The sequence below is a fragment of the Xenopus laevis genome, chromosome 7S (genome assembly GCF_017654675.1).
Source record: "Xenopus laevis strain J_2021 chromosome 7S, Xenopus_laevis_v10.1, whole genome shotgun sequence".
Classification (NCBI taxonomy): Eukaryota; Metazoa; Chordata; class Amphibia; order Anura; family Pipidae; genus Xenopus; species Xenopus laevis.
The window spans coordinates 23,280,140-23,307,718 of NC_054384.1; the positions used below are offsets into that span (position 1 = coordinate 23,280,140).

The 27,579-nt window shown below is 41.1% G+C and overlaps 1 protein-coding gene across 1 annotated transcript in view; it reads left to right on the forward strand.

Annotated features, from left to right (window-relative positions):
* Positions 1-27,579, forward strand: part of pkd2l1.S (polycystic kidney disease 2-like 1 S homeolog) — a 38,537-nt gene that overhangs the window by 504 nt on the left and 10,454 nt on the right. Inside the window, exons 2-10 of the mRNA XM_018227493.2 lie at positions 6,770-6,883; positions 10,728-10,855; positions 11,633-11,886; positions 13,007-13,231; positions 14,688-14,916; positions 16,055-16,225; positions 17,472-17,653; positions 20,016-20,136; positions 20,925-21,023. Coding sequence (XP_018082982.1) covers positions 6,770-6,883; positions 10,728-10,855; positions 11,633-11,886; positions 13,007-13,231; positions 14,688-14,916; positions 16,055-16,225; positions 17,472-17,653; positions 20,016-20,136; positions 20,925-21,023 — 1,523 coding nt within the window. The remainder of the gene's footprint in view (positions 1-6,769; positions 6,884-10,727; positions 10,856-11,632; positions 11,887-13,006; positions 13,232-14,687; positions 14,917-16,054; positions 16,226-17,471; positions 17,654-20,015; positions 20,137-20,924; positions 21,024-27,579) is intronic.

A 27,579-nucleotide genomic window follows, 5' to 3' on the forward strand; every position in this document is an offset into this window, starting at 1 on the left:
TATAAATGAATAAATTATTCTACTATAAATAGATGACTCCATCTATTGTTTATCATTCTGTAAAAAAAGACTGTTTGGATGGTACAGGTATAGGACCTGTTATCCAAAATGCTTGGGACCTAGGGTTTTCCGCATAATGGATCTTTCCATAATTTGGATCTTTATACCTTAAGTCTACCAGAAAATCATGTAAACATTAAATAAACCCAATAGGCTGGTTTTGCTTCCAATAAGGATTAATTATATCTCAGTTTGGATTAAGTACAAGCTACTGTTTTATTATTACAGAGAAAAGGGAAACATTTTTTTACAAAATTTGGATTATTTGATTATAATGGAGTCTATGAGAGACAGCCTTTCTGTAATTCGGAGCTTTCTGGATAATGGGTTGCCGGATAACGGATCCTATACCTGTACTGGGTATACAGTGCTGATATAATGCTGAATGTTTTTCTACATTTAATATTTGATTTTTTTATCCTGTAAATTGATTCAAGGTCACCCAAAGGTTGGGAGATAACTAAAGTTATATTACCTCTTCATATTACCAGGGTTGCTGTGCCTGTTCCACTTCCAGCAGCCCCTGTGTTATATGAGATAAAGACACTAGTCATTTCTACTCACCAATGGGGTTTTCATGGAAAATACACCACCGCTGGAATACAGGTTAATAGTGTGAATGAGAGGTGGAAGCCAACACTCAAGGAATCTTGAAGGCTCTTTTTTACGTGGCAGCCAAAGATTAATCTAATTATTAGTGCACCAACATATGCCAAAGAGGAGCCCTGCTTATGAATCATTGTGACTTATTTGCAGCATGCAGTACTGTGTATAGTATACAAATGTGCTTTATAGTCCCTTCTTTGAAACCCCTGTATGGTCTATATTTAAAATGCAGATGCCCAGAGGTGAATTAAAAGGACATTTTACCCCTTTGTTCAACTTGAGTGCAATGAATAGGGCTTGTGCCGAACATACATTTTGCCTATTGTCTTAAATATGGTTTTTTTTTTCTTGAGCAAAGGGAAAACAGGGAAACCTAATCTACTTCCTGTTTGGTCTTTCTGAAGCAGAAAATTAGTTGATCAAAGTATGGTTAATCCACTGCATAATGTAGAAGGGAAGAGGTTGTATACTAATACTAATTATATAGGTTAAGAACTTACATAAAAAATTTATTTTTTTATGATTAACAGTTGGCAAAAATGATGTTCAACACAAGACCTATTCATTCATAAGGCCCACTGAGACCACCTACCATTGCAGTTTTGACCACTGTAACACAGAGAATGATGGTGTGATATACAGTATAGACTGTTCCTTTGCTTCCTATAGTAGTCAGTGATGGCAGCAACTGAAAATGTATGGAGATGGTCCAGGGGAGTGGGACCTGTAATGGACATGGGAGAAAAAGGGGGATCTCATGATGAGCATTGTGTAGGTGTACAGCTCACATTTACAGAGTTAAGGGGGTGGGTACATAAATAAGGAAGGATTGACACATAACGAGCTACAGCAAACATATATCACTGGTTGAGGGTGGAGTATCTTGCATGCTGCCCTCTTTAAATATATGTTTGGTTCATAGGAAAAATTATAAAGACCAAATAATGTTACTGGTACTCTTCAAAGGGCCTCGTCTGAAGTTGGGGGTCCAAGAGAAAGGGTCTCTCTGCCCTGGCCTAAATCGACTCTTCAGCTATTCCTATGTGTGTATGTCGTGATATCTAAGTGATTTATTTACCATTACAATATATATTGATTCCTTGCTTGGGCATTTATATAGCCTTACAGGCTACTGGCCCAAGACCAGAAACTGAGGCTCACGTGGGACTTTCTAGAAGTGTTTTCTTTGATGCCCAAGTGGATTAGACCAACCCAGTAATATATTATGTATAGTGTAATTAATTACACAAACAAGCCAGTGTTCCATAAACCAACCCATTTGCCTTGTGTAAACCAACTTCTTGCTATCATTTGCTGTAGTCTGCTGCTAATGTGTCATTTTCTAATTCAGGATACAATTACTGTAGCACTTTCATGGTAAAATTGTCTATTAAATGTAAAATGGAATCACTATAAAACATAAGGCAAACATTGATTCAGATTTGATATGTTTACAGCATATACAAAACTCTAAGTTGAACTGTCTTCTGTTGTGCCATCTAAGTGGTTTAGTCATAATCCTTCATGTATCATTTTGTAATGTTTATACTGTTTTTGTCACTGTTGGTTCTACCCATGATTCTAGCGTATTATGAAGGGAGGCATCAGAATCAGAGCTGATGAGATGGAATTGCTGGGCAGCCAGTCTCTTATGAGACCTATAGATATAGTGGCATTCAGACAGTAAGGCTCATATAAATATATTTATACCCATCCTAACTGAACCAAATGGCTAACAAGCTGATCTGCTATTCATCTCTGGTACATTAAATTCTTGGTAACTTTTGGGGCACCTCTGATATTGCTAAGAAAAAAACATGGTGGACAGGGTGAAATGCACCTGTTTGTTAAAGTTGTATCCAAGAGGGACAGACAAAAAAGTTTATACCTTTATATGCTAGCTTTAAATATAAACTTTAACCTTCCCCAACTCCTGCAGGTGTTCCACATTCTAGAATACGCTCAAACCTGTACTTCCCTCTGTTCTGTTTTAAATCTCTCAGCCACAGGGGAGCGCAGGAAGAAAAACACACAGCAATTTTAAATAGCCCTGTAGTGACATAGGTGCATATAAGCACCAAATACAGGTGTGTTCAGCGATTACATGCGCCTTTGTCAGGACAGTCCCCTTTAAATGAATTAGATGCAGTCCTTCATGCGCTCCCATGAGCTCTTTAAAAACAGAATGCAGGGGAGTGCAGAGAACGCTCATCAGTACGAGCCCTGAGTCAGGACGTATGGCACCAATGATGTATTTTCATTGGTGTAAAAGCCTGCCTGTGTAACCAATTAGAGAGGCTACAGTATGTAAGTCAAATAACAAATGTGGCTGTGATGACCAAATTCTCTAGAATAGTAACATAGTAGGGTAGGTTGAAAAAAGACACACATCCATCAGGTTCAAAACTGCTAATTGATCCACAAAAAGGAAAAAAATACATCAGAAGCCTCTCCAATTTGCCTCAGAGGGGGAGAAAATTCCTTCCTGAATTCAAAATGGCAATCCGACGTGTACCTGGATCAATTTGTACTATGAGCTATCTTCCATAACCCTGTATTCCCTCACTTGCTAAAAAGCCATCTAACCCCTTCTTAATAATATATCAGCCATCACGGCTCCTTCAGGGAGAGAATTCAACATCTTCAAAGCTGTCACTGTAAAAAACCCCTTCCGAATATTTAAACAGAAACTCCTTTCTTATAATCAGAATGGGTGACCTTGTGTCAGCTGGAAGGACCTACTGGTAAATAAAACAGAGATATATAATCCCCTTTAATATTTATACATAGTTATCATATCACCCCTTAAGCGCCTCTTCTCCAGCGTGAAAACCCCTATCTTGGCCAGTGTTTCCTCATAGCTGAAAATTTCTATACCTTTTACCAGCTTAGTTGCCCTTCTCTGTACCCTCTCTTATTCAATAATATCCTTTTGATCACTGGAGACCAAAACTGTACGGCATATTCTAGATGGGGCTTTACCAGTGCTCTATACAGTGGAAGAATAACTGCTTACTCTACGTGAATCTACGTCTCTTTTAATACAGCTCATGACCTTATTTGCCCTTGATGCTGCTGACTGGCATTGCTTGCTACAGCCAAGTTTATCATCTACAAGGACTTCAAAGTCCTTTTCCATTATGAATTTGCCTAGTGCAGTCCCATTAAGGCTATAAGTGGCTTGGATATTTTTACATCCCAGGTGCATGACTTTACATTTATCAACACTGAATCTCATTTGCCACTTAGCTGCCCAGATTGCCAGTTTGTCAAGATCCTGCGGCAAGGATGCCGCTTCCTTGAAGAAATGCATTTTGCATCATCTGTAAACACTGATACATTACTTACAACACCCTCCCCTAAGTCATTAATGAACAAGTTAAATAAAAGTGGACCCAATACCGAGCCCTGAGGGACCCCACTAAGAACCTTACTCCAAGCAGAGAATGTATCATTACAAACCACCCTCTGTACCCGATCCTGTAGCCAGTTTTCTATCCATGTGCTAATGACTTTATTAAGCCCAACAGCCCTTACTTTAGAAAGCCATACAGTGCCATTTGTGTACACGGTATCAAAGGATTTGGCAAAATCCAAGTAGATCACATCTACTGCTCCCCCACTGTCCAGCATCTTACTTACCTCATCATCAAAAGCAATAAAATTTGTTTGAAATGACCTATCCTTTATAAAGCCATGCTGATTACTGCTCATAATGCCATTCAGCAGGACAAATTTTTGAATGTGATCCCTTTACTAGCCTTCAAATAATTTGTCCACCACAGATGTCAAATTTACTGGCCTATAATTGCCAGGCTGAGATAATCCCTTTTAAATACAGGAAATATATCAACTTTCATCCAATCCATAGGTACCATACCAGGTGAAAGCAAGTCTGAGCCTTAGGTTCAGATTAATGATGCATGGGTCAGACGGGTATGGGCAGATTAATTGCCCCCAGAATTGGGTAGCAGGTTGGTGGTGGGCCATATTTGCCGCCACCTCTCCCTGAACTCTCCTTGCTCTATCAGCCCCACTAGTGACTAGCTGTACTACAAAAATATATTATGATTGTTATTATTATTTATATACTTCTATAGTCTCCTGCATGCAAGGGGGGGGGGCAAGCAGGATCCAAAACAATTGACATATACACACATACTTTTCATCAGAATAGATACATATAATTAAAGGCTTGAATCAAAAGGTGGGTTTTAAATGATCGTTTGGAGCTCAGGAGGTTCTAAGAATGTCTAATGAAAAAGGGGCAGGGAGCTGCAGACAAGTGGTCCAGCACATAAAAATTCATGGTTTTTGGAGTGTGAAAAAGCAATTTGTGAGGAAGTGAGAGGTTTAAGTCTGGGGGTGTAGTTCCTAATTAATGAGGGGATCTATGGAGGTGTGACATTGGAGCAAAGGTAATTTAATGATATAGAGTAGCCTAGAAAATCTTGGGCTACTGTTCCCAACATCTTCAGTATAGCAACCTCAGGCAGAGAATACTGGGAGCTGCAGTTTTTCAACAGCATTTCTATCCCATATATGACCTGCTGCTCATATCCTAAGCATTTAGACATGTAGTGTGTGCACTGTGATTAGACACTTGTCTTTGTATGGGGCCATTCAGAGATATTATTGTCTGGCTATTTTCTAAGGGCAGATGAAGAAATATTGCACAGAAACAACATCCATTTCACCTGTATATCCTTCCTATGTTTCTTGTAAAATTACATTTGGGCACAGATTTGCCGGAGCTGCTCATTGATCCATCTATTTCTGTGAGCCTGAAAAAAAGTACACTGTTGGCAAGGACAGGAGACTGCAGTTAGAATCCTCTAGCAAACTGCCCAGTATCACAGGAATAAGGATAATTAGATATCACTGTGAAAAATGGGTCAGTCTGTCTCCAAACCTTTGCTTTCTTTATTAGCATTTGGGCTAACATAGGGACAGTTTTTTTTTTAACAAGCAGTAATGGCACAAGGTCAGGGGAAATACGTCTATGATTACTAATTACAAACTTTGATCTCGTCTGAAGATGACATTTCAAGAAATGATCTCATCTGACTGAATAAATCACTTTCTATAAAATTCATATAATCGCCATATAAGAGTAGGCAGATGTGATTTGTCTCAGCATGGGATCCCAGCATGCTCATATTGGTCATCAGATAATAATTAAGTTTGCAAAGAGTGTATTTTGGTCTAAAATAAACCCGAATATTTAAATGTATATGCAGTGCTAATTTGGGTTCACTGGCTGTTTATTAGAGGCATTTATTAATTGGCACTGGTACAGTATATGAAGTGCAGCAAGCCTCACAGATTCTTTCTTTTGCCCAACCAAATTTGGTTGGGCAGTTTGGCTGTTCTCTACAATAATGTCAACCATCTGGACATTTAGCACTACAGGGATGGGATCCGTTATTTGGAAACCATTTATCCAGAAAGATCTAAATTATGGAAAGGCCGTCTCCCATTGACTCAAATTTATTTAAATAATCAGAGTTTTAAAAAATGATTTCCTTTTTCTCATTAACAATAAAACAGTACCTTGTACGAGATATAATTAATCCCTATTGGAAGCAGAACTATCATATTGGCTTTAGTTAATGTTTACATGATTTTCTAGTAGACTTAAGGGATGAAGATCCAAATTATGGAAAGATCCATTTTCCAGAAAGCCCAAGGTCCCTAGCATTTTGAATAACAGGTCCCATACCTGTAGTTGGAGGGCTGTTTAGACAGTCAATGCTGCATTCCTAGAAGAGGATTATCTGTCCTGATGAGAAATTTGCATTGGTTGCCTAAAGAAAGTAAAGAGAAACACTCCAAGCCTGGAATTCAAAAATTAGCACCTGCTTTGAGACCACTGGGAGCAACATGTTCCTCTCAAGCCACTGGTTGGGGATCACTGACCTAAACAATGAAGCCCTTCCTTGTTATTACTTGTCTTAATACATAGAAGGCCACATAAGATATAGTACTTGTGTTCAGAATTGTGAGAAACCTACATACTTCTGAATAACCTATTGGTATGAGAATATATAGTAATTCGAGATTAAATACTTGAACAGGTCTTTCATGAGCTTCTTTTTGACAGGGCTTTGGGGGACAACGCTGACAGAGAATACAGCAGAAAACCGAGAGCTTTACATTAAGACAACGCTGAGAGAGCTTCTTGTGTATATTGTCTTCTTGGTGGACATCTGTCTTTGTAAGTACTTATACTCTGTGTATGAGATTCAGGCAGTGGATACTGAATTTAGCAACACAAGTTACTACATGAAAACTACCTTTTTATTATGCTGCATGTATAATCAAACTAAACAATCTACACAGTAATAGCCCCACCCCCGTTCCATTTGTGTGAGAGTAAAGGTGGCCATACACGGAGAGATCTGCTCGTTTGGCGATGTCGCCAAATGAGTAGATCCCTCCCTGATATGCTCACCTTGAGGTGGGCAATATCGGGCTAATCCGATCATGGGCCCTAGGGCTCAACAATCGGATCCTACAATGGGTAACTGGTGGTCGGATCGTGGCACTGCATCAACGAACAGATGCGGCCGTGATCTGACGGGATTTTTAGTCCCGTCCAATCGACATCTGCCCGACTTTCGGCCAGATATCGATCGGGGAAGCCCGTCGGTAGGGATGTAGCGAACCGCCGAGTATGTGTTCGCGAACTCCGTTCGCGAACACCGGCAAAAAATGCGAACAGTTCGCGAACTGTTCGCGAACTTCGAACATCCGAAAATCGTTCGATTCGAACGATCGAAGGATTTTAATCGTTCGATCGAACGATTTTCGTTCGAATCGAACGAAAATCGTTCGATTTTAGCGATCGAATGGTCGAATGGTCGAACGATTTTGACGCGAACGCCTATTGGCGAACGTCGCGCGACGTTCGCGAACTTGCGGCGGACGCGAACAGTCGAAGTTCGCGCAAACTAGTTCGCCGGCGAACAGTTCGCTACATCCCTACCCGTCGGAGGGCCCCATACACGGGCCAATAAGCTGCCGACTTGGTCTGTCAGCAGCTTTTATCGGCCCGTGTATGGTCACCTTAACACAAAACGATAAACCATCGCTACTTGCCGCCTTGCCTAAAAGCCTTCACGCCAGCAAGAATGTGTATCACCGATGGGATGACATAAGCGTTGCTTCAGTTTTACAAAGTCACCCCAAGTTGCCTCACAAGGAAACTTTGGGTGATTTCAGAAAACAAAGCGGTGCTCATGCCGTCCCACCGGCGATTCTAATTCTTGCTGGTGGGATCATTTAGGGTGATTAGTCGTCATCAGTAGTGAAGATTTTTAGCCAACTACTAACTAACTTGACTAACGCGACTAACCTCCCCGTGTGCCACTACCCTTCAGTCCTCAAAACACATTCGTTTTCTTGAACATTTGTTAAGCTTTCCAAAACCTTAAATGAAACAGGGGTCTTACAACAACTAAAATAGGATTATACGGCCCTGCTCACAAAAGCTTACAATCTAAAGGGAGAATTAAAGCAATTGTTTTCTCAAGTGAACTCTGAAAGCATCAATTTCTTCAGGGAAGCTGATTGCATGTTTTTGTTGCATTTGATTCAGGCCTTCCTGCTTATAAATGAGCCCTAATGTCTTCGGCAGATGGAAAGTTCATTCTCATTTGTGTTTAGAGGCCTTTGGTGCTCCAGGCTTAAACATAGTGAAAGAAACACCAGATAGAGGTGTGGCAGGGTATGTCATCGCTTGTCCAGAACCATCAGCAAATAAATGGGTGCAGCTCTGTTTTCTGACTGCAAAGAGTTCTGCCTAAAGCTGCCAGGAGAAAATATTGGAGGGCCAAGGAGCAAACTGCTTTGCCTGCTTGTTGTAACGTTGCTCTTTGCTCCACATTTGTAATACATAAGACATTAAAGGGATACTGTCATGGGAAAAAACATTTTTTCAAAACGAATCAGTTAGTAGTGCTGCTCCAGCAGAATTTTGCACTGAAATCCATTTCTCAAAAGAGCAAACTGATTTTTTTTATATTCAATTTTGAAATCTGACATGGGGCTAGACATATTGTCAATTTCCCAGCTGCCCAAAGTCATGTGACTTGTACTCTGATAAACTTCAATCACTCTTTACTACTGCAAGTTAGAGTGATATGTGATATAACCCCCCTCCCTTTTTCCCCCCAGCAGCCAAACAAAAGAACAATGGGAAGGTAACCAGATAGCAGCTCCCTAACACAAGATAACAACTGCCTGGTAGATCTAAGAACAGCACTCAATAGTAAAAACCCATGTCCCACTGAGGCACATTCAGTTACATTGAGAAGGAAAAACAGCAGCCTGCCAGAAAGCATTTCTCTCCTAAAGTGCAGGCACAAGTCACATGACTGGGGGCAGCTGGGAAATTGACAAAATGTCTAGCCCCATGTCAGATTTCAAAATTGAATATAAGAAAATCTGTTTGCTCTTTTGAGAAATGGATTTCAGTGCAGAAGTCTGCTGGAGTAGCACAATTAACTGATGCGTTTTGAAAAAAACATGTTTTAAACTACATTACCAAAACACAACATATTTAGATTTGTTATCAGTTGCCATCGCTAGAAGGATAAAGGCACATGGGGAGATTTCATGTATTTACTCACCTGAGCGTTTCCCCCTTAGCAAGCAGGATAAAAACACTTTGCTAGCATCCCATTCATTCCTATAGTAATTTCAATTCCAAGAATTTTTAGCCTGCCTGCCAAATGGGAAAAATGATTGGGTAAGAAAAACATGACCCAAACAAATACAGCCCTTAGCACAGCGAGAGAGAATTATTTGCAAGTGCGTTGATATCATGCAATATAATGCAGCTGTCTCTCATACAGTCGACTAACTACTACCGGAGATACAATTACATGGTTGTATGTTTATTTAGTCTAGCTTTACAGCTAGAAAGAGTTCAAAACAAACATGATCAATGTAAATGTGTTTGCAAGGTACCATTACATTGTCAGTGTTGGACTGGCCCACCGGGATACCAGGAAAACTCCCGGTGGGCCCAGGGGTCAGTGGACCGCTTGCTTCTAACCATTTGGCCTATTTCATGGTCATTCTTTATGAGAACAAAGAGTATTAATAATGGAAGAATAGAGTATAGTATGCAGAGAAAAGAGACTAGGAGAATAAAGAGGTTGAGTGAGGAGAGGAGGTATAGTAGTTTGGAAAGTGGGCCCCTCAGCCTAAGGTTTTCAGTTGGGCCCCTGACATCCCAGTCTGACACTGTACATTGTATTTGGCAAGCTCCTGCTTTATTGCCTGTGCGTGATTGCTTTGATATCTTTTGTACTGATTATTTTAAACTGCTAAAATTGGACTTTATTAGCTTGTCCTGATCCATGTACAGGGCAATACTTATACTGTATAATAATTCATTAACCTACTGAATATTTTCTGCATTCAAACATTCTAACCGCTTTTTGATTGCTACATTTAATCTGGTAAAACATTGTGCACGTGTCTATAACCCCATGAAAGCAACTTTATAATGTGGAATATATAAATATTTCCACCTAAAAGCTATCTGTTATGTTAGGGCAGGTGGTAATGACAGGGCCTAGTTGTGGTCTACGTCCTCTGAAGCTCCTTTTGTATATGGCATAAGGGTATGTATGGAGGGTATGTATATTGCACAAGGGTATGGGTATGGAGCAGTAGCAGGTACACCTATGTGCATTCCTCCATTGCCTTGTGAATACAGTGCTGAAAAAAAGGGATAAATGGGCAAAGTGCAAAAAGAAGACACAATGCTAGTGGCGCTGGAGCACCCCAAAGGTTACCTTCCATTGGCATCAAAAATACCCTCCTAGTAAATTTAAGAGACAAGATTCTGCTTTATTAAACTGAATTTTGGCTCAGAGAGGTCATTTGCGCTCTCTGAACTAGCAATGTGGCCATTTCCCATTCTCCCATGTTGAAAATGTATACATGGAGGGGTGAGTGGTGATGGCATGACTGTACATGGCCCAGTTACCCACCATATATGTCCATTCCTCTGTATAAAAGCCTTTGTTTTATGTTACTTTTTTCAGTGACCTATGGCATGACAAGCACCAATACTTACTATTACACAAACGTGATGTCAAAGCTCTTCCTTGACACCCCATCAGGCAGTGGAGTTACATTCAAATCTATAGGCAACATGGATGATTTTTGGTCGGTGAGTTTAAGCATGTATACAAAAATACAAGCTATTATGATAATAACCAATCCTATCACTTTCGATACATCCAGTCCCTGTCCTAGTTCAATGTTAAAGACAAACGATGATCACTATTAGTTTTTGGCATTTGGATTTGGAGTTAAGTCAGACGACTCCCCTTCACTGCTCCTTGTCCCACCTGCCCTACCAGTTCACATACGAATGTGCATGCATATGTTTCTGCTTGTTGGGTTTGGAGTAGCTGGGATTTTGCACATGGGAGATTTAAAGCTTTATCAGATCTCCTGCATGTCCCCAGTGGAACACATTCAAATGTGGTTGGGGAGCATGCCACCTTAGACTTGGGCCTTTATGTCCTTCCCTGTGGTCTGCTTTCTGGGCCCCCTTATGCCAATGCACTTGCACACACTGCTGTAACTACCAGGGGCTGCATCTTCACCAGTTCACTGATAGGGCACAGTGGTGGGGGAGGCAGTGAGCTGGCAACAATATCAGCAGGAGGGCTGCAGTTAGGAGCAGGGGGCCTGGTTCCAAATTTTGCATCTATTAGTGTCTAGATCAGGGGTGCATTGAAACTTTTCACAAGTTGTAAAGGATCATGCATGGGTACCCCTTTTACAGCTTTGCACTTGCATTCGTATCTGACCCTGCCTACTCTCAAACTGAATGGGCAAAAATGTATTTTATATGTTGCAGAAACATATACAAGTGGTGTAATATCAATTATATCTGGTAAAATCTTTGTCTGGCTTAAGATGTTATTGTGTTTTTCAGTTTTTGCAGGGTCCACTGCTAGATGGTCTTTACTGGACCAAATGGTACAATAATGCCTCTTTAACCGAAAATACTAACTCCTTAATCTACTACGAGAACCTTTTGCTTGGAGTGCCCCGTATGCGTCAGCTTAAAGTAAAAAACAATTCCTGCGTTGTGTATAAAGACTTTAAAGACGAAATCATTGGCTGTTTCGATGTGTATTCCAAAGAAAAAGAGGACAAGTGCCAATTTGGTCTTATAAATGGGACAGCGTAAGTAAAATCAATAATAGATAATAATAACAATAACAATAATATGTAATATATAGTCAATAATACCTTGTAGCAACTAAAAAAAAATGTTTGAATCATTTCACAATAAGGGATCCACCTAAATGTCTTTCCTTCTTCTTCTCTCTATTGTGAGCCCTCCCACAAGGTAAATGGCTACATAAGTGAGGAGCTCAGAGACTCCTACCCTTTCATAAAGTTTAATTTGCCCTAACTCTGCCATGAGTTGCACATACTAAAATGAAAAAAAGTAAAACATTAGTATGAATTCCATACAGCTTGAATAGGCAATTGAACCCCCAGTAAGGATCAGGCTACAGTTCTGTACCTTATAAAGCAGATCCAATGAATCCATAAATTTTGCATCCCGGTCATCCATATTCTTAGTATGGCAGTATTGCTTGTGCTTGGAGTACTCTGGACTGCGGTCGTTTTTTAAGCATGCTTGGGTGATGATCATACTCAGTGATGTCTCCAGTAAGGAACCAGAATAAAAGGTCACTTAGAGATATTATAATTTTGCCATGGTACTGTATTTAATCAGTTAGCGGGTCTATTTGATTGGCTGATAAGGGTTACTTGAATGAGGAACTCTAACCCCAAACGCTTTCAAGGGATCTGTAACTTCAGAGATAAAATGTGGATGTCTACTATTAGAGGTCTCCTATACCTCTGGGATGATGCAGTAACCCTAGGCTAGCATACAATACTTCTAACCTCTGTGTCAGACACACATAGCTCGATTTCTCTACTACAGTACTTTTTTTGTTTTCACAAGCAGTACTGATGTGTAATGCTCCTAAAACTATAGATCGTTTTAACTATACAAATCTGCATTGGGGATTAATAATTTGGACCTGCCGCTTCGGTGTACTGAGCAATAATACACCCCAGATAACATATGTTTGACTTCTCAAAGCAGTTGCATATTCATATAATGTTGCTAAATGTTGAAAAAATTCAAACTGCCAGGAATCCTTCTGGTTCCCCAATTCCCCCTTTCATAAATCAGCCCCATAAAGGAAACCAATCCATCCTACAAACAAAGCAAACACATTGCTGATACTAGATTGCATGAGAATGATCTCTGTGTTTCTATTAGATGGACATATTACACAGAGGAAGAACTTGGAGGATCCTCCTACTGGGGTAAAATAACAACATACAGTGGAGGAGGATATTACATCGATCTCGAGTTGACCAAACAAGAAAGTCTTAGACAACTGCAAATACTGAAAAATAATCTCTGGTTGGACAGGGGCACCCGTGCAGTGTTTATTGACTTCTCTGTGTATAATGCCAACATCAATCTTTTTTGTGTGCTCAGGTGAGTAAATATAGATGATAGAATGGCAGATGATAGATAGATAGATAGATAGATTATAAAATAATGTTGGAGAGCAACAGAAGCATGCAAAAAGTTCCTGGGGGTGCCAAATAAGGGCTGTGATTGGTATTGGTAGCCTTTATGTGGACTTGCAGCCAACAGGAGGCTCTGTTTGGCAGTACACATTTTTTATGCAACCAAAGCTTGCCTTTAAGCCAGGAATTCAAAACTAAGCACCTGCTTGGAGGCCACTGGGAGCAACATCCAATTGCCAGATGAGAGGAGGGATATACATCAATTGGGTAGGGGCAGGAGGAGCCCAGAGGACTCTGTTCTCAAAAAATGAGTGCAGAGGCCTGTGGCTATTTGGACACTGTCTCTCAGCAGTGGGCAATGTGCAAAAAAAATGAACAAATGCAGCCTTTTTTTGCACGTTGTGTGGAGCATTGTAAATGGGCCCTATTATTATAGTATTATCTATGATCTAAGGGAGCTCATAGGGCTGAATTACAAAGGGTTAGACTCTGGAACACTATTGGACAGAACTTGAGTCTAGCTTTAGTGAAATATAAAATATGCTCTGTGCCTTGTGTGAGACAGAAGATTCAGTAAGGTGAAGAGAACAGCTCGCACAACCCTACACTTGCCCTATACTAAAGGGGTTATTTCTCAAGATCCGAATTTATCTCAGTTAGAAATCCGAGCAACTCCGAATTCCCGAATAGACCTTATTTATGAAGAAAAAAGGCCAAAAAAATAGGGTCGGGCAAACTTCGGAGCTTTCCCCGAAAACTCAGGATTGTTTGGACAAAACTATGATTTTTTTGGAGTTTTTTGCTCAGAAACCCCAAAATCATCGGATATTGGTACGGACGTCAGAGCAGACACTGGGACCTTCCCCATTGACTTATACAGGACCTCGAGAGCTTTTAGAAGCCAGGGTTTCGGATTCTGAGTTTAGACCATCAATATTTAATAAATCTCAAAAAATTCGTAGTAGTTTTATTTTTTGCTCCGAAAACGATGAATTATTCGAGGTTCGGATATTCGGACCTTGATAAATAACCTTTTGCAGATGAGAAGTATAGGGCTCTGAAATACCTTGTATCCCCTGGAGCTCCTTACTTGCCCAATCTAAATGATACTCATGCAAGTAGGTAGATGCCCACAGAGCGAAATGCTCATAGTAAAGGATGATCCATAAGAAGTGTACCTACTCAAATTATAGATTTTGTTTGATTAGAGCACCATCTATTGTGTTTTATGGGTACTACTTACAATGTATATTGTCAGTATGGCGAATGTATATTGTATATCTGCAGTCAGAGAGGTTTGTTAAACAATATATATAAAACACTTTCCATAGTATTGTATTTTTTATTTTACGTTATTAAAGGATGATATACATATTTTTTGTATTTCTGAGACCGTGAAGCAGTGCTTGCTGTTTTTTTAGGCTTGTGGTGGAATTCCCTGTGACAGGGGGCGCATTTCCATCTTGGCAGATTCGGACGGTGAAGCTCATTCGATATATCTCGGGATGGGATTACTTCATTATTGCCTGTGAGATCGTCTTCTGTGTGTTCATCTTTTACTACGTTGTGGAGGAGATGCTTGAACTAAGAATTCATAAATTCAGATATTTTACAAGTATTTGGAATATCCTTGATGTTATAGTGATACTGGTAAGGATATTTTTTTAATCTTTACAGAATATATTTTTTAAAGTGTTAGGATAGACTTCTAAGCAACACAGGACTATTCACGCATGGGACCTGTTATCCAGAATGCTTGGGATCTGGGGATTTCCAGATTTGGATCAACATACTTTAAGGGTGTTATTTAGTCCGAATTTATCTCAATATTTTATGCTATAAACTCCGATCAAATCCACTCGATTTTTTACGCTTATTTATTATTACATTTTTACAAAAATTAGCTTTGCTGGAAAAAAATCAGATTTTCATGATTTTTTCGGGTTTTTCATCCGATATACACTATTTTTCAGATTTTTCATCCAATCTTCGTTTTTTTGGGATTTTTCATCCGATTTTCACAATTTTGTCGGATTTTTCAGCCGAAAGCTCAGATTTCTTATGCTTTTTGCCCGAAACCCAGCGCACATCAAAAAATAATTGGGACTTCTCCCGATGACTTATATGCAACCTCGACAGGTCTGAGATGCTGGATTTTCTGTTTGGACTTTTCCATCCTCGAGGTTTAATAAATTCCCAAATATATTCCGATTTTATATATTATTTTTCGTGATTTTTGCATTGGGAGTTTAGTAAATAACCCTCTACTAAAGGATTTAAATATTAAATAACCCCAATAGGAGTGTATAAGTATTAATTAAATCTTAGTTGGGCTCAACTACAAGATAATGTTTTATTATTACAGATTATTTATTTATTATTTAAATTATTAGATTAAAATGGAGTATATTAGTAGATGATCTTTCCAAAATTCAGGCCAATCTGGATAAAGGGTTTCTAAATAAGGATCCCATATATGATCTGCTTCATTTCAAAGGTCAAGACAAGCAGATATTTTTCCAGTCTGGTTATCTAGTAGTGACCAAGCTATATCTCATGTTTTAGCGTTTATTGGACTCGTTTATGAATCTCTATTAGTGATAAAGTTAACTAATATCAGTGGTAAGCTTGTGTTATATAGTGAAAAGGCTGACACTGCCTAGTCTTACTCTACCATTTTATTATTGTATGGGATGGGGTAACACATCTAAACACATTTGTTTTGGGATAGCTGCCATTTTACTCATAGAATTAAACTCTGTTGCAAATAACGAATGCAATTCTTTAGCTCTCTCTTGTAGCCATTGGATTTCACATATTTCGAACCATGGAGGTTAATAGACTGATGGGAACTCTGCTAAAAAATCCTACCATATATGCAGATTTTGAATTCTTGGCTTTTTGGCAGACTCAGTACAATAACATGAATGCTGTGAACCTGTTCTTTGCTTGGATTAAAGTAAGTGTCCCATGTATTAGGTCTGCACTGTCATTCCTGTCACATCATAGCTGTATTATAAGTGTTTATTATTCAAGCAAGCACCGATTGTGGGACATTGTGGGTCACTGGTACTTGGCCCCTATCCTCTGCGGGTTCCCCCCACAGCTGCAGGGTCTGCTCTCCCTATAGTTACACTCCCGGTCTCTAGTTTGTGCTAGAAGCATTAAAACAAATTGTTGGTTAAAGGGCATGCAAAGGCAAAAAAATAAAATCCCATTTTTACTTTCTACTTTAATGAAAAAGAAACCTATATCCAATATACTTTAATTAAAAAATGTGTACCGTTTTTAGAAGAAACCTGACTGTATGCAGTGAAATTCTCCCTTCATTTACTGCTGTGGATAGGAATTGTCAGACGGTCCCTAACTGCTGGGCAGGGAAACAATCATACTTATGGACAGCAGGGGGAGCCACCCCCTTACTTCCCAGCCATGCAGAATTTAAGCAGCTTTGTTTGTTACCCGAAGAGCAGTCAGCGACTGTGTAGAGATTTGTATTGGATTTTATTTTTGCCTTTACATCCCCTTTACTGTTTCCAACTCCAGCTGCAGGGACAAAGACCATGGAGCCAGATTTAAACAGATAAACTGGGATTCTATTTGGAGGATTATTTTGCTGCAGCCACTGGTTCTGCAGAGTTGGAGAAAGTTTGAAATAAACAATACAAAAACTATGAAATCCACATTAGATTACATGACAACACTGGACCGAGTGCAGTCTGTATATTCTGATTATAAATTAATCTTGCTGTATCGGCTTCTGGCAGATATTATTTGGCTTGTGCTGTTTTGATAATTTATGACGATCCCTAAGCAACCCAGACCACACTGAGCATGTGCACAGTCTTGGTCTTGCAAAGATGTATAACAAAGTTACAAGATGGGGACCCCCTGTGGCCAACTTTGAAAGCATAAATCATTTATTTGATTAGGCTTGTGGTGCAGTAAGTTCATGTTTATGTTTAGTATACAAAATACAGCATTTCTAGCCTTATTCTATTTTAGACTTTACTTCCGCTTTAATAGAGATAAACTAGCATGAAAATCTAACAGCATACATATTTCATTTCATTATTAAAATTTGCCACAGACACAACTAAACCAATTTACCAATAAAAAAAATCAGTTCATATTTAGCTATAACAATATTATGTGATATGCGTAACGTGAGACCATTCATGGTCCAATCATTCTTCTTCTTCCAGATTTTCAAGTATATTAGCTTTAATAAGACAATGACACAACTTTCCTCGACTCTCGCTCGCTGTGCAAAGGACATTTTGGGCTTTGCTATCATGTTCTTCATTGTATTTTTTGCCTACGCCCAACTTGGCTATCTTCTGTTTGGAACACAAGTGGAAAACTTTAGCACTTTCGTTAAATGCATGTAAGTATGTGGAACTGATGCCTTCAGAACATTTTCATTAGAACAGTACAAAAGGTCATTTTTAAAAGCATATTTCCTAAATTTTAAGAGGTGCATAATGCACTGGAAAACATTTGTTCTTGACACTATGGGGCAGATTTACTTAGGGTCGAATATCGAGGGTTAATTAACCCTCGATATTCGACTGTCGAAGTTAAACCCTTCGACTTCGAATATCAATCGATTCGAAGGATATTAATTCATCGATCGAATGATTTTTGTTCAACCAAGCCTATGGGGCCCTTTTCTTAAAGAGACAGTACTTCGACTATCGAATGGTTGAATATTCGAACGATTTTTATTTCGAATCATTTGATTCAAGGTCGTAATCAAAGGTCGAAGTAGCACATTCAATGGTCGAAGTAGCCAAAAAAAACTTCAAAATTCAAAGTTTTTTCCATTCGAATCCTTCACTCGAGCTAAGTAAATGGGCCCCCATATATACACCTATGGGTGAGGCAATATGTGGGTTCCCAGTGGCAATTATAAAGGGGTCTTTGTGCTTGACCCATTGTCGATTTTGGAGAAGCATTAAAGGGGTTGTTCACCTTCCAAACACTTTTTTCAGCTCAGGTGTTTTCATATTGTTCCCCAGAAATAAAGACTTTTTTCAATTACCTTCCATTATTTATTTTTTACTGTTTTTCCAAAATCTAAGTTTAAAGTTGAATGTTCCTGTCTCTGGTGTCTCTGGTTTCAGTCTGGCAGTTCAGTAATTCAGGAGCAGACTCCAAACTGTTACAATTTCACAACATTTTTCAGCAGCATCTCTGGAGTATTAGCAACTATTGTATCAATTCTAACAGCTGCCTGTCTACTTAGCAGGGACAAAGATAAGAAATGTATCAACTAAATGTAGAACAGTTTACAGGGTCGGCGACCCCCCCTCCCAGAGCTGTTTTAGAAGGTGAAAAATGACACTTTACACTTCTATATTAGAAAAAGAGTAACACGTAGAAAATAGAAAGTAACTGGAAAAAGTCGTTATTTCTGGTGATCTATCTGAAAACAACTAGGTGTTTGAAGGTGAACTACCCCTTTAACTATTTAACTGTATGGAGCACCAGGAACTCCACTGATGGCATTTGTAGCAAGGTTATTTAAGGATTTTAAAAGAAAGATTACTTTGCTGTAAGTTTACCATAGTAAAATTGCATACAAATTTACATTATTTTGTAAATATTCTGTCATGGGAAAACATGTTTTTTTACAAAATGCATCAGTTAATAACGCTCCTCCAGCAGAATAGAGATATAGATTTTTTTTAATAAATAATCTTGAAATCTGACATGGGGCTAGACATGTTAGTTTCCCATAGGGATGCACCAAATCCACTATTTTGGATTTGGCCGAACCTTCAAATCCATTGCGAAAGATTTGACCGAATACCGAATCGTAATTTGTATATGCAAATTAGGGGTGGGGTGTGAAAACATTTTTTACTTCCTTGTTTTGTGACAAAAAGTCACGTTATTTGCATAGGCAAATTAGGATTCAGATTCGGTTCCCCCTGGCAGAAGGATTTGGCCGAATCCTGGCCTAGTTTCCCAGGTGCCCTCAGCCATGTGACTTGTGCTCTGATAAACTTAAGTCACTCTTTACTGCTGCGCTGCAAGTTGGAGTAGTATCATCCTTCTCCCATCCCCAGCCAATCGACAGGACAATGGGAAGGTAACAATATACTGTAACAGCTTCCTGACACCTGCATTGCTAAAAATGCTCCCATGTGAGAAAAGCACTCAATAGTAAAAATCTAAGTCTAGCTATCCCCAGTTGCGACTCAACAATAGCTTATCTGAAAACAGTCCCAATGTAAAGTGTTGGCTCTTTTTGAAACGACATGATCAGGCACAATGACCTGAGTTGGCTGCCTACACACCAATATTACAACAAAAAAATAAATTTATTGATTCAAAAGTAACATTTTAAATGGTAGAATGACCTTACTTGCTATGTACACAGTGTAATTTAGTAATACAAACAATACCATAAAAAATCATGACAGAGTGGAGTGAGGGAACATGCGGAAGTGTCTCTCCACTGCTTGTCCCTGGCCATCCAACTCCTACAGCCTTTTATTCTCCTTTCCTTCTGTACTTAGAATGTAGCTGATATCTTGAAACATGGAGTAAGGGAGCATGGTATGAAGGTTTCTCTCCACTACCTGCCTGAACCCCCACAAATTATTTCACATTGCTCGTTAGAAAGGATTTATTCATAACTTAGAGAGCAGACCCACCAAGAAACTTTGCCATCCATGATCCGGTATTACTATTGGAATTTAACACATGCTGACAAGTGACCATTCATTATTTTTTTTTAGATTTACTCAGTTCCGGATTATCCTTGGAGATTTTGATTATGATGCCATTGACAATGCCAACAGAATACTAGGACCTATTTACTTTGTCACATATGTTTTCTTCGTATTCTTTGTGTTATTGGTAAGTAGTGCCATATTAAATGTGTATACAGTATCTTCAGAAGTAGAATACAACCCCAGAACATTAGCGATGTGTTGTGACATGGTATTATGAGTGAGATTTCTGTTGCTTCTGAGGGTTTAAACTTCCATCCTACATGATATTTTCCATTAGTGGAGTTTTCCATCTTGCTGGGAGCTTATATATGCTTTGCTATAATTATGAATTCCCAGTCTGATGGATATAGGGTTGCCACCTTTTCGATCTGGTCCTACTGGCTGGTGACGTAAGGGTGGGGCGGGCCAGAGAGGGGCGGGGTTTTGCTGGTCCTGGGCGGGTTGTGTTGGTCCGGGGACGGGGTTATGACGTTTCGGGCGGGGTTATACTGTTCCGGGGCAGAGTCACAGTGTTTCGACAGGAAGGACTGCGTCCTTGGATTAGAAGAGTAGGGGAAAGTGGCGGACCTGAGGCAGGACAGGGACGGAACAATAGGGATTACAAATTTACCTGCTAATACATTGACAGTAAATTTGTAATACCGGCCCTGGTCTTGGCTGGTATTTTACTGGCTAGGCCGGTGAAATACCGGCCAGGTGGCAACCCTATACAATGTAATTAAAGTTAATTTTGCTAGACTAACATGATAAAATAGGATTTGGAATCATTTTTTTGGGTGACTGGTCCCCTTTAACACACGGTACATGCACAGCTGATTGTGAGACTTATGTGGTTCAGCTTTCATGATCTTCTATCCGGACATAACATTGTTAAAAGTTACAGAACTTTATTTTATTTTTTTTGCCTTTTAGAATATGTTTTTGGCTATCATCAATGATACATATTCTGAAGTAAAAGAGGAGCTTTCAAGCCAGAAGGATGAGCTCCAATTTTCTGACATTCTGAAGCAGGTACCTATTAACAAGATCTGTACTAGAAACTGTTTAAATGATTATTTGCCCAATTAAATGGTGTATAACGAGTGGATTCGCCTATGTCAGTTGTGCATTCATTTAATGAAAGTGAGTAAAGGATAAATAGCACTGAGCTACATAAGGGCTTATTCTCCAAGGCATTTTGCCCTGTGTTCAGTTTTTTTGCGTTCCACTGCAGGGTAGTGCAGGACAAAATGCAGCCAATTATTTCTTCCTGGCCTGTATTCACAGAAGCACATTCAATAGTGTGTTTCGCTTTCACTCTGGGCTAAAAAAGATCGCTAACTTTTAAATGGTCCCTGTATTGGAGCTCCCAATAGATTTGCTAAATCCCTGTCCTAACGGACCCTGCCCTAAGCACAGTAGGAGGTGGATAGTCAATAGAGATGTCGCGAACTGTTCGCCGGCGAACTTGTTCGCGCGAACATCGGGTGTTCGCGCTCGCCGGAAGTTCGCGAACGTCGCGCGACGTTCGCCATTTTGGGTTCGCCATTGTTGGCGCTTTTTTTTGCCCTCTCACCCCAGACCAGCAGGTACATGGCAGCCAATCAGGAAGCTCTCTCCTGGACCACTCCCCTTCCCTATAAAAACCGAAGCCCTGCAGCGTTTTTTCACTCTGCCTGTGTGTGCTGAAGAGATAGTGTAGGGAGAGAGCTGCTGCCTGTTAGTGATTTCAGGGACAGTTGAAAGTTTGCTGGCTAGTAATCGTTTTGATACTGCTCTGTTATTGGAGGGACAGAAGTCTGCAGGGGTTTGAGGGACATTTTAGCTTAGGTAGCTTTGCTGGCTAGTAATCTACCTTCTACTGCAGTGCTCTGTATGTAGCTGCAGTGGGCAGCTGTCCTGCTTCTGATCTCATCTGCTGACTGCTGCAATAACAGTAGTCCTTGTAAGGACTGCTTTTATTTATTTTTTTGTTTACTACTACTACTACTACTACTATAAGAGCCAGTGCTATTAGTCTAGCAGTGTTGGGGAGTGGACTGGTGTGCTAATCTGCTGCTCCTAGTAGTTCAGCAGCACCAACTTTAATTTTTTTTTTTTAATATTCATTTTTTTTTATTTTACTTTTTTTTATTTTACTACCGCTGTAGTAGTGTATAAGTTGACCTTTAGGCATTATTTGCCCTGTAGGCATTATTTGCACAGTGTTTTCTTCAACCCGCCATCTAGCTGTGTGACCTTGTTCACATTCTGTCTAAATATCCATAATATTACCGTCTCCAGAAAAAACACCGGAGTGACTTTTTTCAAGCAGCATAATATATTTTACGTAATCCGTATCCACCGCTGTAGTAGTGTATACGTTGACCTTGTAGGCATTATTTGCACAGTGTTTTCTTCAACCCGCCATCTAGCTGTGTGACCTTGTTCACATTCTGTCTAAATATCCATAATATTACCGTCTCCAGAAAAAACACCGGAGTGACTTTTTTCAAGCAGCCATAATATATTTTACGTAATCCGTATCCACCGCTGTAGTAGTGTATACGTTGACCTTGTAGGCATTATTTGCACAGTGTTTTCTTCAACCCGCCATCTAGCTGTGTGACCTTGTTCACATTCTGTCTAAATATCCATAATATTACCGTCTCCAGAAAAAACACCGGAGTGACTTTTTTCAAGCAGCCATAATATATTTTACGTAATCCGTATCCACCGCTGTAGTAGTGTATACGTTGACCTTGTAGGCATTATTTGCACAGTGTTTTCTTCAACCCGCCATCTAGCTGTGTGACCTTGTTCACATTCTGTCTAAATATCCATAATATTACCGTCTCCAGAAAAAACACCGGAGTGACTTTTTTCAAGCAGCCATAATATATTTTACGTAATCCGTATCCACCGCTGTAGTAGTGTATACGTTGACCTTGTAGGCATTATTTGCACAGTGTTTTCTTCAACCCGCCATCTAGCTGTGTGACCTTGTTCACATTCTGTCTAAATATCCATAATATTACCGTCTCCAGAAAAAACACCGGAGTGACTTTTTTCAAGCAGCCATAATATATTTTACGTAATCCGTATCCACCGCTGTAGTAGTGTATACGTTGACCTTGTAGGCATTATTTGCACAGTGTTTTCTTCAACCCGCCATCTAGCTGTGTGACCTTGTTCACATTCTGTCTAAATATCCATAATATTACCGTCTCCAGAAAAAACACCGGAGTGACTTTTTTCAAGCAGCCATAATATATTTTACGTAATCCGTATCCACCGCTGTAGTAGTGTATACGTTGACCTTGTAGGCATTATTTGCACAGTGTTTTCTTCAACCCGCCATCTAGCTGTGTGACCTTGTTCACATTCTGTCTAAATATCCATAATATTACCGTCTCCAGAAAAAACACCGGAGTGACTTTTTTCAAGCAGCCATAATATATTTTACGTAATCCGTATCCACCGCTGTAGTAGTGTATACGTTGACCTTGTAGGCATTATTTGCACAGTGTTTTCTTCAACCCGCCATCTAGCTGTGTGACCTTGTTCACATTCTGTCTAAATATCCATAATATTACCGTCTCCAGAAAAAACACCGGAGTGACTTTTTTCAAGCAGCCATAATAATTTTACGTAATCCGTATCCACCGCTGTAGTAGTGTATACGTTGACCTTGTAGGCATTATTTGCACACTGTTTTCTTCAACCCGCCATCTAGCTGTGTGTATTATCGTTTCCAGAAAAACCAACTGAGTTTTTGTTGTTGTTGTTGTTTTTTAAAAAATAATGCCAGGCAAAGGCAGGCCGCCACGCAGAGGCCGTGCTAGGGGCCGTGCTGCTATGCAATCCTGTGGCCCTAGCAAATTGCCCAGTTTTAAAAAGCCAATGACCCTGAACTCCCAAAATGCTGAAGAGGTAGTTGACTGGCTTACACAGCACACCCCATCCTCTACCGTTTCTAACTTTACCACAACATCCTCCTCATCCTCCACTGCTATGGCCACCCCACGTAACACTTCCTCCACCACCGGTGCCCCTTCTTCACTGGGGTCAGAGGAGTTATTTTCCCATGAGTTTCTTGAACTGAGTAATGCGCAACCATTATTGCCAGAAGAAGATGAAGGAGATGAGGACCTTACACCAGATTTAATTCTGGCAGAGAACACGACAGAGATGGACATAATGAGTGATGAGGAGGAGGCCCCCGCTGCTGCTTCCTTCTGTGATGTGTCAGAAGAAATTGATGCATCTGAGGAGAATGATGATGAGGAGATTGATGTTTTGTGGGTGCCTAGTAGAAGAGAGCAAGAGGAGGGTAGTTCAGATGGAGAGACGGAGAGTCAGAGAGGCAGTAGGAGAATAAGACTTAGAAGAAGCAGGGAGGACAGCCCGCAGGGATCAGTAGGGCAACAACATGTATCGGCACCTGTGTTCAGCCGGCCAACGCACCCGCCATTGCCGCCAATACCGCCAACTCCGCCAACTTCTACTGTTACCGCCAGATCGCACACTTCCAAAAAGTCAGCAGCGGGGATTTTTTTAATGTGTGTGCCTCTGACAAAAGCATTGTAATTTGCAATGAGTGCAGTCAGAAACTGAGCCTTGGTAAGCCCAACAGCCACATAGGTACAACTTCTATGCGAAGGCACATGAGCGGCAAGCACAAAGCACTTTGGGAGCAACACCTCAAAGGCAACAGGCAAACTAAAAGCCACACTCCTTCTGGTCCAGCATCTTACTGCTCTACCTCTGCTCTCCTTGACCCGTCTGAACCACCCTCCACTCCGCCTTCCACCTTGACCACCTGTTCCCATTCCCAGTCATCTGCCACCAGCCAAGTTTCTGTGAAGGCCATGTTTGAGCGTAAGAAGCCAATGTCTGACTGTCACCCCCTTGCCCGGCGTCTGACAGCTGGCTTGTCTGCACTCTTAGCCCGCCAGCTTTTACCATACCAGCTGGTGGACTCTGAGGCCTTCCGCAAATTTGTAGCAATTGGGACACCGCAGTGGAAGGTACCCAGCCGCAATTTTTTTTCTAAAAAGGGAATACCACACCTGTACCAACATGTGCAGAGCCAAGTTACCGCATCTCTGTCACTTAGTGTTGGGCCAAAGGTCCATATGACTACTGACGCATGGTCCTCCAAGCATGGTCAGGGCAGGTATGTCACCTACACTGCCCACTGGGTGAACTTGGTAATGGCTGGGAAGCAGGGAATGGGTAGCTCAACAACAACAGTGGAGTTGGTGTCACCGCCACGGATTGCACGCGGTTCTGCCACCACCTCTACTCCTCCATCGCTCTCTACCTCGTCTTCTTCTTCTTCTTACTCTGCTGCTGGGTCCTCCTTCTCCTCCTCCACACCTGTGCACCCCCAGCTCCCCCTAGGCTATTCGACGTGCCAGGTACGCCGTTGTCACGCTGTCTTGGGGATGACGTGCCTGGAAAGCAAAAACCATACCGGATCTGTACTCCTGTCATCTCTGCAGTCACAGGCCGATCGGTGGCTGACCCCACACCAACTGCAGATCGGAAAAGTGGTGTGTGACAATGGAAGCAATCTGTTGGCAGCGTTGAGACTAGGCAATTTAACACATGTGCCCTGCATGGCACATGTGTTAAATTTAATAGTCCAACGTTTTGTCTCCAAGTACCCAGGATTCCAGGACGTTCTCACCCAGTCCAGAAAGGTGTCGGCCCATTTCAGACGTTCCTACACAGCCATGGCACGCCTTGCTGACATTCAGCAGCGCTACAACATGCCAGTCAGGCGTTTGATTTCTGACAGCCAGACTCGCTGGAATTCAACGCTCCTTATGTTGGAACGTCTGCTGCAACAACAAAGGGCCGTCAACGAGTACCTTTTTGAACTGGGTGGTAGGACTGGATCTGCACAGCTGGGGATTTTTTTCCCCCGTTACTGGGTGCTTATGCGCGATGCCTGCAGGCTCATGCGACCTTTTGAAGAGGTGACAAATATGGTCAGTCGCACCGAAGGCACCATCAGCGACCTAATACCCTTCGCTTTATTCCTGGAGCGTGCCGTGCGACGAGTGACAGATGAGGCTGTAGACCAGCGTGACGAGGAGCTGGAAGCGCACGATTTCTGGTCGGAATCACCAGAACGAACCCAGGCACCTGCTGCAACGCAGGGAGAGGTGCCAGAAGTGGAGTCAGAGGAGGAAGGTGGCTTTGTGGAGGAGGAGGAGGAGGACCAACAGGAGCAGGCTTCCCAGGGGGCTAGTGGTGACCTTTTGGGGACCCCTGGTCTTGTACGTGGCTGGGGGGAGGAGACCGTGGATGATGCAGTCCTTGATAATGAGGAAGCGGAGATGGATAGCTCTGCATCCAACCTTGTGAGAATGGGGTCTTTCATGCTGTCATGCCTGTTGAAGGACCCCCGTATCAAGAGGCTTAAGGAGAAGGACCTGTACTGGGTCGCAACGCTACTAGACCCTCGGTACAAGCATAAAGTGTCGAAATGTTACCAACATACCACAAGTCCGAAAAGATGCGGCATTTACAAACCAGCCTGCAAAACATGTTGTACAATGCTTTTAAGGGTGATGTCACTTCAGGAACATCAACATTCCAGGGGCAGAGGTGCCAGTAATCCTGCCACGAGCACACCTGCAAGGACAAAGCCCTTTGGCCAGTCTGTAACGTCAGACATGCAAATGTTTTTCTGTCCAAGGCAGCGCCACAACCCTTCTGGATCCACCTCAAAGAACGCCTCGACCGGCAGGTAGCGGACTACCTGGCATTAACTGCAGATATCGACACTCTGAGGAGCGATGAACCCCTGGACTACTGGGTGCGCAGGCTTGATCTGTGGCCAGAGCTGTCACAATTTGCCATGAACCTCTTGTCTTGCCCAGCCTCAAGTGTGCTCTCAGAAAGGACCTTCAGTGCAGCAGGAGGGATTGTAACTGAGAAGAGAACTCGCCTAGGTCACAAAAGTGTCGATTACCTGACCTTTATTAAAATGAATGAGGGGTGGATCTCGGAGGGTTACTGCACGCCGGAAGACTTGTTCTGACTTCTATGCAGCTGTCCTTCTCTTCAAGCCTCATGACTCCACACACAGCTGTCCTTTAGCGTCCTCCTCCTCCCTCCGCCACCGTTACAAACTAGGGTGCAAACCCTACTGGTTTAATTTTTTCTGGCCTCTGTGCTTCAGTGGCTGCAACCAAAAAAACTGGGCAAACAATGTCTACAAGGTCAACGTATGGCAAAAAATGACTATTTTCAGCATTTATATGGCATATTTTTTCTGGCAACTGTGCTTCAGTGGCTGCGTCCAAAAAAATGCATATTTTCTGCATTTATATGGCATAATTTTTCTGGCCTCTGTGCTTCAGTGGCTGCAACCAAAAAAATGCATATTTTCAGCATTTATATGGCATAATTTTTCTGGCCTCTGTGCTTCAGTGGCTGCAACCAAAAAAATTTATATTTTCAGCATTTATATGGCATAATTTTTCTGGCCTCTGTGCTTCAGTGGCTGCAACCAAAAAAATGCATATTTTCAGCATTTATATGGCATAATTTTCTGGCCTCTGTGCTTCAGTGGCTGCAACCAAAAAAATGC